The sequence below is a fragment of the Melanotaenia boesemani genome, chromosome 21 (assembly GCF_017639745.1).
Source record: "Melanotaenia boesemani isolate fMelBoe1 chromosome 21, fMelBoe1.pri, whole genome shotgun sequence".
Lineage (NCBI taxonomy): Eukaryota > Metazoa > Chordata > Actinopteri > Atheriniformes > Melanotaeniidae > Melanotaenia > Melanotaenia boesemani.
The window spans coordinates 24614063-24627994 of record NC_055702.1 but is presented as its reverse complement, the minus strand read 5'-3'; the positions used below and the strand labels follow the sequence as shown (position 1 = coordinate 24627994).

At 39.2% G+C, this 13932-nt stretch overlaps 1 protein-coding gene across 4 annotated transcripts in view; it reads left to right on the top strand.

Annotated features, from left to right (window-relative positions):
- Positions 1–13932, top strand: part of abcc3 (ATP-binding cassette, sub-family C (CFTR/MRP), member 3) — a 66528-nt gene that overhangs the window by 30347 nt on the left and 22249 nt on the right. For all 4 annotated transcript variants that reach the window (XM_041973162.1, XM_041973163.1, XM_041973165.1 and 1 more), the window contains exons 5-12: positions 937–1062; positions 1288–1349; positions 2044–2175; positions 5742–5996; positions 9920–10097; positions 10214–10375; positions 11138–11230; positions 13241–13444. In XM_041973162.1, the coding sequence (XP_041829096.1) occupies positions 937–1062; positions 1288–1349; positions 2044–2175; positions 5742–5996; positions 9920–10097; positions 10214–10375; positions 11138–11230; positions 13241–13444 (1212 nt within the window). The remainder of the gene's footprint in view (positions 1–936; positions 1063–1287; positions 1350–2043; positions 2176–5741; positions 5997–9919; positions 10098–10213; positions 10376–11137; positions 11231–13240; positions 13445–13932) is intronic.

Below are 13932 nucleotides of genomic sequence, written 5' to 3'. Positions count from 1 at the left end.
TGTAAAAAAATGTCACTTAATCATGAGACAAATGCTCCTGTGTGTGATATAAAATAAACACACCCAGTGTTTCACCAGTTATAAGGAAAAATGCAGTTATTGTGTTGTACTGACTAAAATTTAAAGTGAACATAAATCCTTTTTTCAGGCTGAAATTGTACAAAATTTACTTTCTCAAAGTCAGACTAACACAGTAAGATAATGTGGTTGAGAAGTGAATTTCTCCTGCATGTGGATGTTCTGTTTGACCCAAACCTGCCAAACATCTCCTCACTGTGAATCCCTTTGCTATTTAAAAAAAAAACTGGTTCTGCTGGTTTTCTCTATCACCGCCCAGTCCCATGAGATATCAGGATCCCAGTCCCAGTGCAGCCCTCTAGTTTAAGTCAACACGCTGCTATTTATAGTGAAAAATGCAGAAGTGGGACCAGGCACAGAGCTACCAGCAATGACACCTGTTGAAAATAACATAATAAAGAAAGTTGTATCATAAAGAAATGTGTAGTTAAGGTATATTGTTTAAAGTTCAGTTTATTCTTATGAATCAGACTTGAGTGGTTTAGAAAAGTGCTTTTCAAACTGGGGGTTGCCAGATACTTAAAAATTTTTTTTGCCAGGGCTGCAAAATAAACCATTAATGAAAAGATAAATCTTTGAAATTAGCACCTTATTTTTTAACACATTAAACTCATAAACAACAAAGTCAGTAAACGTCATATTAAAAATCTGAATATGACATTATCTCTGCGAGAGAAGCTGATTTGGGGCATGAAGGTGTCTTGTCTTGTAAACCGCCAAAAACCACTTTATCCTTCTTATTCATGACGATTCTAACAGTTTTCCAGCCTTACATTTAAAGGGTGGGTCGTGAAGACCAGTGCATCTTATCTTGGTTGTCGTAGCTTAATGTCTAAACTAAGTTTGTTTACATTTCAGACCGGAGTCACCGACACTCTGCGATTCACCACCTTCTACTTCTACTTCAGCCTGATCGCCTGCGAGCTGATCCTGTGCTGCTTGAATGAGAAACCTCCTCTTTTTTCCAACGTTGTCACCGACCCTGTGAGTCGATCCATTTGCAAACACATTTATATCACTTAACATCTCAAATTTACATGCTGTTGTACATTTAGCGCCGCCAGCAGCTGAGGCTGTGATTTTGCTTGGAGGGTTGCAGCCGCAGCTCCTCGTGCACAAAGAATTCAGTTGTTACAGAAATATTTCCTCTTTATCCTCCGTTTAACCTCCCTGACCTGTTTTTCTGCACATTTTTCAATTTTCTCTCAGAATCCCTGCCCTGAAACCACAGCAGGTTTTCTCTCCACCATGACGTTTTGGTGGTTCACGAGGTGAGCTACACTTTTTTCTTCTCTGCAGGTTCCACAGACCCACTGTTTGGTCTACATGTGAATATTAACATTATATTGTGTCTTTTTGAGTTTTCAAGTCGTTTTTCTCCAAAATAATGTCCCATTTAAGGTCTTAGACAACAAGAACACAGCAGTTTAATACACACTCTTATCTTTTAGAATTGATCTATTTAGATTATTTGTATTTGGTGCCAATTATCATCACATTTTTCAGATTTAGTAATTACTGTAAACATGTAAAGCTTTAATTTTTGGATTTGCTGTCTTTTGTTTATATTACTTCTCATTTCTTGAACAAAGACGACGTTGTTCAGCATCTTCTGTTTTACACTCTAAGCCAGCCAGTCTCTTCCTCCTCCTGCCGGAAAACGCATCATGCCTGTTTCTGGTGAAATCCGATCCAGATGTACTTAATGACACTTAGCAAATCTGGGAAATTAAATTATGCAGTTTTTTGTGGAGACCCATTTTTCACTTGGATGGCTCTGAGATAAAAGGACGTTTAGCTCTAGAGTCATTTAAACCACGACTGATGCGCTCGGCAGACAGAAGAAATGATGCTGAAAACATTTGGGGCTCATGTCTTTGTTTACAGTGATTGCATTTGTTAGTTTTGGATTACTTTATTTATAAGATTGAATTAAACTGCTGTTTTTCTGTCTGTGTGTCTCAGTTTGGCCATTAAAGGCTACAAAATGCCCCTGGAGGCCAAAGACTTGTGGTCCCTAAACAAGCGTGACAGCTCCCAGGTGATGGTGCCCAAGCTCCTTAAAGAGTGGGAGAAGGAGCAGACCAAGACCAAGAGGTAATAATTAAAAAATGGGGATGGATTTATTAGTAAAATATCTGTTTTTCATGTAGGAGCTTGCTGCTGTGTTGTAAGACTGCAAGTTTAGGTAAAACGCAGACAGATTTGCAGACTTTAATAACACTCCCACTAGGAACCATGTCAGCCTTTCAAGAAAGCTGGAAGCCATTCATAACCTTTCTAAATTAAACCCAAACCTAGCTCTCAAACTGCTCATATAACAATAAACAATATCCCCCTCTTTCCCCCGCCCCATGCACACACACACACATTTTGCCCATAACTCCTGCTATAGCACACAACTTCCTGATGGCAAGTAAATCATCCTGTCTGTGAGACACCCCCCTCTTTAATACTTTAATATTAGAGAGAGTGAAGGGGGGAGCTATGAGGGTGTGACTGCTGTTGCTTCCTGTCTGTGTGATGTCACCTGAACTGGCAGGACTCACATCTCCCCCAGACAGTCAGCGAAAGCTAAGAGACCAATGGAAACACCAAAGTTGTCCAAGATATGAAGAAATGCTCCACTAACTGTCTCCAGAAAAAAAAAAAAAAAACGCCTCTGTGTTTGGTAAAGTGTGACAAACACAGACAATTGTGTCCAGAAAACGAGAGCAGCTTCTATCAAACTTATCCTGAGTGTTTGAGCTGCAGCTGGAGGCTGTCCTGAAGAAGATCCGTGGAAAAATATCAGTCCGTCTCCACAAAACTACTGTAGAAGAGACTCCCACCTATTATAAATAAAGGGGGGAAAAGATGTTTAGGTAGATGTAATTTTGTTTATTTCATAATAAAAAGTTAAATCTGTCTTATTATTAAAAAAACCCTCTTAAAAACATTTCCAGGCAGCAAATTAAAATAGGGAAGTCTATATTGTGCTCTTTAAAACAGAGGGGATGAATGATTTCTTGTAGATATCTTTACGGGATTGTGGGACTATTGTCTGCCTGATGGCAGTAATCAGTCAGAGGGAGTTGGGCTGTAATGCTCATCTTGGTGGGGGGATTTTTTCATGCAGGAAAGTTTTGTTTTGGTTGTCATGGTGATAAACTTGAACCAGGATGAGTGGATTCAATGAGTAATCTATAACCAGGGTAAAATGCCTTTCACACACATCAGTGTGTAAATGTGTGTGTGAATGGGTGAATGTGATTTATGATGTAAAGCGCTTTGGGTATCATCCCAGGTACAGTAAAACCATATATAAATACGGACCATTTACCATTTACCATTTAAAAGTGGAGATGGAGACGTTATGGCTTTTTGTAAACAGGGTTGCTGTGCTGTCAAATGACCTGGCAGGAGTCATTTTCTGTTCCAGGATACTTGAAACTTTGCCCTTGTTCCACCAGCTGACTGACTACAGCTAGTCCAAGCAGCTGGCGCAGGTTCAGATCCAGCCCTTATGTCTCTGAGATTATTTTTGTTATTATTATTATTTTCTTTAACTGTTAGATGCCCCACACCTGGAAATCATGAGGTTACATAGCAAAACAGAATTTAGGAAAATACCAAATTTGTGAAAGAATAAAGTGAGTTTTTACAGGGCCCTACATACTTTAACAGTGGGTTGCTGGCAGAAAAGTTAAAATTGGAAACTGGAGACCAGCTGTAACCAGGATACTTTAAGATGCACAGCTGGTCCACAGTCAGATCTACCTGCTGGCATATTTTTAACTAAGGCTGCCTTCTTGTAAATAAATTACTCACATGTGTTGCTTTAAGAGAAACCACAAATAAAGCATAAAAAGTTCTGCATGCATACATTTGTGTCTTACTTTCAGTTTTAGCCCAAACTCAGTTTAATAATCTTTATGCAACAAATAGAAAATGTCTTTATTTTTTCAGTCATATGCATATGCAGTGTGCTGTTTTTACCTCATGTACCTTATAAAATAAGCAAATCTGATCTTGTTATGCAAGATCATAACCTCTTGTCAGACCACAAGAAAGGAGAGGATGTTTTCTCAAAAGGCAAGGCTCTCTCTCTCTCTCTCTCTCTCTCTCTCTCTCTCTCTCTCTCTCTCTCTGTGTGTGTGTGTGTGTGTGTGTGTGTGTGTGTTTGTTTGCTCAGGCATATGTTACCTCCTGTTTTTGGACTATTAAAACCATGAGCATGTATTACCCTTTAAATGAAAAGAAAAGAGAACTAAAACCTCTGCACACACATCCAAGTGTTTCAACACTTCATCCAAAGAGGATCTGCAAACCTCAGAGAGCTCTCGTTATGGTGTTATATTTTTTAAACCACCTTCCTCCCCCAGCTTTTGTTAGATCTGTAGGTTTGTAGAAAATGGTTTAGTTTCCAGGCTGCAGGAAGCAGAACTTTACTAAGTTCATTAAAAAAAACAAAAACAAAACGTGCTTAGCAAGTTAGCTGACCTCTACGAGTCTGTTTCCTCTCTGTGTTCTGCTCTTTTCCTGAGTTTCACTCTGCTTTCTCCACTTTGTAAAACGATATGAAAAAGCTTGTTTTGGTCTTTCCTGCCGGGATCTGGAAACCTGTTTGGTGTTGAGTTGTTTTTGTTCAGCTGTCGTTAGTGGTTTGTTTTCACTTGGACTCTAACTCCAACACATTAAGCTGATACTAAACGATTCAATAAAGTTTACTAAAAAAGTCTTCCACTAAAAGTTAAATCATTTCCTTAATTGTGTCTCAAAATGTTTAAGAAGTCTTTCTGAAGAATTAAACACTAATTTCTGGTAAAGTTGAAGAAACACATTTACTGTTAAACCAAGAGCAAGATATCTGACCTCTTTCATCCCAGTTACATGTTTCTCCATCTCATTCTTCTTCTTTTCTCCCTTTGATGCTTTCAGTAAACCGCGAGCTCCCTTTTTTCTTCATCTCCTTTATATTTTTTGGCAGTTTGCAAAAACAAATTGGTGCATTACTGCCACCAAGTGTGGCCCAGAATTTTTCCAACAGCCCAAGTTGTCAAAACATTAGTTTGTCGGCTATATTTTTCCAATCCCATGTGCGCGCCCCCCTCCCCCATCATGTTGCCTCGCCCCCCCTTAGTTTGCGAGCCACTGGATTACGGCAATGCACACGTCAGAGCTTGGGCGCTATATTTAGCGAGTTTTCAGACCCCTCTAGCGACTCCATCTTTTTAAAAGTGACTAGCAGCAAATCTAAAGACTTCTTCTGGTGTTGTTGGAGACATTTGGAGACTGACATGGAAGCTTTCAACTTTTACTTTCCTCAGTGAGGAGATGTTCACCTCTGCTTCATGACCAGACTCAAAGCTGCTACTGGCTGATCCGGCCCTGGCTTACCATCAGATATTAATGCCTATTAATAAAGATTGTGTATTAAAACATTTAAAAAGTTCCATAACATATTAGACTTTAATCAGAGAACAGCTGGAGCTGTTAGTTAAAGACACTTTGACTTTAGGTCTGTTAATTTTTAATTTACACTCATACAATATATGCACCTTAAATACGTGAAGCCGCAGTTGTGTAAACGAGCAAAATTGATGTTATAATGATTTAATCAATTGTGATGATTGCTATGTCCATTTCAAATACTTTTTCCCCCCAAATCCCACAATCCACAGTGAACAGAATGTGTCCAGCCAGGCTACGTATGCAAAGCCTCCACCATCCACCACCAACCACATCGCAGGAGGAGGAGGAGCAGGTGAAAGCAGCCCTGAGGAAGTGGAGGTGCTGCTGTCCAATCAGAAAGTTCCTTCCCGTCACCCATCTTTTCTACATGCGCTCATCAAAGCCTTTGGACCCTACTTTCTGATCGGCTCAGCCTACAAGCTCCTGCAGGATGTCATCACCTTTGTTAACCCTCAGCTGCTCAGGTAAAAATGAACATGCATGCTTTTCTCTGCTGCAACACAAACAACCTTTGTTATAGTGTCGCAAAGTGCTATTTTCATGACATTTTTTTGCATGTTGTGTGTGTTTGTGTTTGCATCTTGTTTTTTTTATTCAAAGTAAGCTGGCTCTCTATTTAAAATGTATACTGCCTTTGTTCAGCATGTAAATATGTTTCCTTGTTGAGTGTATAATGGCTCATGGGGAAGATTTGATGCAAGTAAATGTTCTGTAAGAGTCTTATCTTTAAATACCCACTAGATAAGGGTATCACAAATTGTTGACCACCAAGTTTTCCGGTTGTACTTGCTTACTGTCATATGAGTCAAAATGGCAAAGTAATAGTGATCAAGGAACAGAGAAGAAAGTCAAATTTGACTTTAATTTATCCTGGAAATTAATATAATTTTTTGTATGTAAGCTGTTTTCAGTCTGTACACATGAGACGTTCTCACAACTAGGGATGCACGATATATCGGCATTATATCGGCCGTATATGTTAGTCATTTTTAAACATATCGGTATCGATCCAATAAGCAAAATTGGGTTAACAGCAGATATTTATTTTCATATAATTGCTGTTTGTGTATGTGTGTCGGGAGGAGGAGGGGGTTTGGACATGTGACAGCGATGCAGCACTACATTGTGGGATGTAACTGAAGCTAGAAGCAATGCCAGTTTCACAGTGTCAAAAGAAGATACTCGAAAAGCAGTATACAATATGTGCAAAGTCGAAGTGATGCAAAGAGGATCCCGTGTCAAATCATCCAACACCACAAATTTGATCTGTCATCTGAAAAACTACCATCCAGCAGCTCACAAACAATGTTGAGAAGCTGACGCTGCTAATGTTTGCCTAATTTTTATTTTGTACAAAATTTGATAATTAAACCTTTTGAAACAAAATATATATATATATATCGAAATCTGTAAATATCGGTTATCGGCCATAACAACAATATTAATATCAGATATCGTATCGGCTAAAATTTTCATATCGGTCCATCCTACTAACAACATAACATGTTAAAAACAGAAACTGAATGATAATATTAGTGTACAAGTTTTAATGGTAATCTTGCGCACAGTCAGTTAGATTTCAATTAATTGGTTTATAACTAGTTCCTTATTGTCCTTTTTTCTTTTTGGTTTGTGTAGACAGGAAGGTATGAGTGATACCTCATACATTTTTATATGACACGTTACCTAAAAGGTCTATAATTAACCCTTTACCATAGTTACAGTATGCCTTAGACTTTGCGGTGTATTGTTGACAGGTTTTGGTACTCATGTTCTTTAAGCCCAGCGCTGGGTGTGATGGAGAATCATCACAATACTGGAGTGTTAAACTCAAAGCCAGTAACTAAAAGTGCTTGATAAAAGTTCTGATGCCACTTGAGGAAAGTGACTAATTATTGTTTTTGTTTTCTTAGAACAAAACAACTAATGGGGATACCAGTCAGCCTTGTGTAGGGAACTTCAACTGGATTTTTCTGTTCAGCTGCAGTTGTACTATGTGAGGGTGGAGGCGATGGCGGGACTCAGGGTGTCCATACTGCTGGGTATCTGTTGTAACCCGATGCTGATTTCCAGTATATAACAACTTTTTATTTTCTAAACTCACTTGTGCTGTCATTAATTTTCTGTTTCAATACAAGAATATATCAGCCTCTCACCCCGAGGTATTGTCTTTCTTAGATGCCTTTAATTCCTACACTCATTCATGTAAAAGGTAAATACGTACTTCAAGCTACAAATACTAACCTAACTGGCTTGAATGTCTGCTCCACCAGTTTCACTAATTTTACTAGTATGTAAACCATCTGATATTACAAAGTGTGGGTAGCGTTTTAGGAATTTGAATCGTGATCAAAGCATTCTTGAGAAGTTGCCTGAAAGGGCATGCCATGTTAATGTCTTGTTTTTAACAAATTTTCAACCCAAATTCCAGACAAACGACTCATATTTCTGCTAGCATATGTTGTTTTTTTGGCATCTAACCAGATGGTATTATTCATATCCTTTACGGTAACTTCTCAAGAAATTCTGGGTCATGATTTGGGCTAAATTCCTAAAAAACTACCTACATTTAAGCTAGCACATGCCATCGTGTTGGGTAGCTAGCATATGCTGTCATTTTAGCTAGCTAACATGACAACTTGTGCTATGTCCTTTTAGGTAATATCTTAAGAAATTCCTGTTCATAATTTGGGCCAAATTCCCTGAAAACAGACTCATGCTTTATGTAGCACTTGCTGTCCTGTTGGCTAACTAAAATGATGGCACATAACATGCCCTTCTCAGTAACTTCTCAAGAACGTCTTGGTCATGACTCCTGAAAAACTACCAACAATAGCCAATAAGCTAGTGGTTCCCAAACTTTTTTTGCAGGGCCCCCCTTTCATTCACAAAAATAATGTCAAGCCTTCCCAGTCCCACTATCACATGCACCCCAATGCTTACAAAGAAATGTGCCACAAAATACTCCAGTTTATTTAATTACTTCATTAATTATAGTTAAAACCATGCCAGTGGCAGAGGGAATTATCAATTCCTCCTCTGTAGTGTGTTTTAAACCAGGAAACAGCTAACCACTTCAGGTAGGTTGAGCATTTTACGAGACAGATGCTGCTTTAGTCATTTGTTTCTAAAGTTATTAACAGTGTTCAGGATGAGACGTCCTAAGTGGGGTTGTAACTTGTTTGGCTTCATACTGTCAGATGCTGATATTTTGAGACATAGACAAGACTCCACTGTGTTGTCGTATCTTTGACCATTACTATTACTTGACCATTATCTGGTCATGCCTAGGGGACGACATGCCTCATCATATTTTCTTGTCTATTTTTTGGTAGTTGAAATGTCTGTTGTAAATTCATCGTCATTTGCCCATACGTACTTTCACAAATTTGTCCATATATTGCTAGCAGTGCAAAAACAATAAATTTTATTTAGCCAAGCTGCGCCTCCCCTGGCGTAACTCTGGGCCCGCCCTCCAGTTTGGGAATCCCTGCAGTAAGCTAACATCTTACTAAGTGGACTTAAAAAGAATATGTATATATTGAAATAATTTGCTTTCAAATTAACAATTAGCATTTAGGCTAAGTAGCATAATAAAAGGATATCTATCTATCTATATATATATAAAACAAAAATAAAATTGTAATTTTATGGTATATTTTATTAAGTGCTAGAAGAGACAGCTGATAAAAATATGTAGCATGTTTTTGTTTAGATTTAATGTGCAGGAAGGCAAGAAGGTTGCTTTCCTGCACATTAACATTTAGAGGCACAAATGTTACGAGACCTATTGAAAAAATACAACTTGGATTTCTTTTATAAAAATCTGCTATATATGCTATATATATATATATGTTGTTATTTCTGAAGAACCACATTTTATTTCTATTTTTAGCTTTTTAATAAAGACAAACATTTAGATTTTAGTGTTATTATGTTGTAGAAATTCAATTATTCCATGAAAACTGAAATTGCTAAGATCCTGCATTTGTTATATCTATATTTAAAAACATTAGTTAGTTCTTTAGCATTTTTAGCCATGCATTTAGAGCCCTTGTAGAAGTTCTGGAGAGCTGCACGTGTCCGACCCGAGTTAGATTGTCTTGTTAAGGCTAATATTTATTTTGTATAGTGCTACTGTGATTCCAGTCAAGCAGTATTTTAAGACGATATTATGAGATTTTAACAAAGTTAGTCTCCTAAATATTTTTTGTGGCTGAATAATTTTTTTCCTCCACATCCAAAACAAGATGATTTTCATATTATTTGTATATAACTGAATAACAATGCTAACGCTGTACTCACTATCATGGTGCCAGGTGAAGTCAGTAAGGTGAGCCATGTGCTTTTCGTTTAAGACATGTTTTCTCTCTCTTCACTTTTCCAGGTTGTTGATCTCATTCACAAAACAGAAGGATGTTCCTGTTTGGTGGGGTTACACGCTGGCCTTCCTCATGTTTTTCACAGCCTTACTGCAAACCATCATCCTGCACCATCACTTTCAGTACTGTTTCGTCACCGGCATGAATGTCCGCACATCTCTCATTGGAGCCATCTACAGGAAGGTATGCATGAAACACTCGCCATTGCTTTCTACGAGACGCCAGAGCTTCACTTCTCAAAAAGAGGAATGGTTTGTGTAAAAGAAATTCACGATACTCCCTCATAATTTGTTCTTCAGGCATTGGTGATAACAAATGCTGCCAAGCGTTCATCTACGGTGGGAGAAGTAGTAAATCTCATGTCTGTGGATGCACAAAGGTTCATGGACCTCACCACCTTCCTCAACATGCTGTGGTCTGCTCCTCTTCAGATTATGCTGGCGCTTTTTTTCCTCTGGCAGGTACGTCAGACATGGATAACAGGAAGTTTCACAGTAACGAACGGGTTCGAACAGGACAGATCAGATCATTACAATGATCGAATTACTCAGATATGACAAGCCTGTACAGCATAAAACCTGCATAGAAACGATCAGGAGGCAGGCAGGTGTGGAGGATGGTATGTTGGCTGTTTTCTGAAACAACCATTGAAAGCCTAAATCAGCGCGTGAGGCAGTGTTGTACCAGAAACACCATTATTTGATGAATACCTTCTCAGACAGCAGACATGTTTGGGCTGAATTCAGACTACTTATGGCTCAGTGTCGGCCAGAACCAGATGTCAGATGCCTTCCGGGCTTGGATTATGTCAAGTCTCCTGTGAGCAACATGTGGTCCAGATGTCGGTTGTTGGTCTGGACGTGACTTACAGCAAGTATTTTGTGGGCCTTAAGTGGTCTTAAAACAGGAAGCCTTCCTTATGACAATTTCCTTGTGAGCCGCATGTGGTGGGCTTGTGGTGGAGTTTGGTCAACGCTGTAAATCAAGGCCAAATTTAAGTCAAACATTGTTTGCTATCTGGGTTGTAGCATTGAACTTATTAAGCAAATACATTGAGTTTCATTCATCTTTGTTATTGCTCAGGATGATTTACGATTTTGGCCGTCATAGAATTTAAACTTGCAGTGCGGAGACCTGCTTTGTTTACATGCTCAGATCAGAGTTCTGTTTTATCTTGCAATTTATCTGCACATTGATTAACTGATTGACGCTGTAATTTCCAGAACCTCGGCCCATCTGTTCTTGCTGGAGTGGCTGTCATGATCATGCTCATCCCTTTTAATGCCGTCATTGCCATGAAGACGCGAGCCTACCAGGTATGACCAATCCAACAGCAAAGTGTGAGATTAACAGAGTGAAATTAGTCTCATAATGGTGTTTTACATTATTTATAAATGAGCAAAACAGTTTGTGAGTAACTTTGTCCACTTGCAAATGTAGTGTGAACACAAATATCAAACAATTTGAACCTGTAAAATAACTTTACACATGCATGCATCACAAACTGCACAAACACGAATATTTTGCAACGTTTTACCCACACACGGACAGACGTGATCATTTTCATGTTCTAAAAACTTCTTGTGAAATGCATGTGAACACAGGGCCTGATGCTTAAATATCAGATTACATTTGTGCACGGATCAGCTTGCATGTGAATGTGTTTTTTTTTTTAGGCTCCTTTCATGTCCTCACCGCTCCTCATAGTTCCACAAATGCAAATGCGTTCAGGTGCTTGTGGAAAGCTGGATCAGCTGGATTTTAATCAGATTTGAGTTTTATTTCTCTCTATAAGTGTTTCAAACTTGGAAGGATGCTTTCTATGAAAACAGTTCACCCTCCTTTTGATTATAACACACAGATGAATAAAACCTACAATAGTTATTTAACTTCCAACCAAGCATCACATCGAGACAAGAAGACTTACAAAACATCACATTAGAGGTTTAATGTTTAGTTTAGTTGTAATTTTAGCCAAAGACCATATATTAGCATTTGTGACTTCTGTTAGAAAGTAAATGGTTTATGATATTATTAATCTCAGTTAAACAAAGATAAAACAGGAATTCTCCGACTGACTTGTTTTAGACGAATGTGAACAAATTACAAGTTAATCTTATTCTTCCCATGTCTGAGAGTCAGCAGGCTGTATTGTTTATGCCATGTATCTGTAAAGGTTGCACTACCACCCGATCCGTTAAATACATGTGCACAAATCACCTGATATGGACGGAAAAAAAGGCACATATCACTTTGTGCACAAGAGATTTTTGAAACTCTTCACACTTCCAGGAGCCAACACACAGGGGGGCGACCAACGACAGCGACAGGCGAAACTCATCGCCACCCAGGTGAAACCAAAACACACGGGACGCGACAAACAGCAGCGATGGCGGCAGTGTCGCACATCACGCCCTCAGATTACTTTTCTCCACGAAATTTGATTGGTTATGATATTGGAGGGGATTTTGATGTGACAGACGAGGCCTGAAGGATGAAGAGTCAGAAGATTCTGCTTGAATTGACAGAAGTCTTGCTGTTGACTCTACGGAACCAAAGAGAGACAAAAATGAGTTCATCCTGTTTTACAAACAAGGAAACAGCATGGTGAATATCTTTATTTGATGGTGGACCTCAAGGCTGATCGAGATTAATCCAGGACCAGACAAATTCACCCTGGTGCCACATGGCTGCCTTTTTATTTCCATCTCTGTAATCTTTGTGTGAGGTATGGTAAAGTCTGGGAAAGTCAGACACAGCTAAAACGATCTGTTCCTCCATGTTGAAAATGTTTGCAGACTGTGCTGTCCAGCCTGCTCTCAGCTCATTGGTCAGTTATTGAAGCCCTCGCTGGTTGGTTGTAGTGCCATGCGACAGCGACAAACGTTTGAACAGTTTTCTATTTTTTTGTGTTGCGTCACAAGCCCGTGTGCACATCTACGTGAACGAGCGCAATATTTCACATGCACGAATGTCGCCTGTCTCTTGGCTGGAAGAGGGCCTCCTCACAAGTTCTAAAGGAAATGATGGAGAAGGAGCGACGCCACCTCCCGTGTGTTGAGCCCATTACAGTTTTGAGCGTTCAGACCGTCTTACACAGCTGCTGTATTCTGTCTGTCTTCTACCTGTGAAGGTTGTTTCTCTGTAAAAAGTCACGTGGAAACTGTGTGTGTTGCATAGATGTAGCCTCACAGCTTAAACCTCTACAGATAATTGAAAAAAATTATGTTTTGTTTAAGATTCAATGCACTGATTCCTTTTCAAGCTTTAATTAAAGTCAAGCTCTGGTTAATGAATTATTTCATATCTGACTTTTCCATCTTCAGGTGGAGCAGATGCAGTACAAAGATGCTCGCATCAAGCTGATGAACGAGATCCTGAATGGCATCAAAGTCCTGAAGCTGTACGCCTGGGAGAACTCCTTCAAGGAAAAGGTCCTGGCCATCCGGCAGAAGGAGCTCAATGTGCTGCGCAAGACGGCCTACTTGGGAGCGCTGTCCACCATGGCCTGGACCAGCGCCCCTTTCCTCGTAAGCTCAGCCCTCGTGTCCAGAAGGGACTCGAATGTGCAGAAAATCCAAATGAGCTGCATGAAAGTCAGAAACAACATAATCATGTTTGTTAGTTCCGAGGATGACAGCACATTTCTTTTCCAAGAGTCTGGTTAAAGGAAGGATTGTTGCCTTCAGGCAGCTTTCATAAGCTCATAAGTCACATTTTTCTGCTATAAATACAACGCAGGGAGTGTTCGGATAGCCCCGATCAGACAAAGGACCTTTATTGGGAGCTATTTTAAACGTAAAGTGATAAAAAAACTTAGTTGTACGCAAACTGCAGAAGGACCAGAAGATTCAGGTCAGTTTTTCATGTCATATTTCAGTAATGTTTCTTTCTGGAGGTCATTTGACACCAAAAGTATTTACATTTATAGCTAAAAGAAGAACTTCACATGAAGATTTCTCCCAGTTTTTCGATCATAACAAACCTTTTCTTCTCATCTGCAGACATTGATCTATTT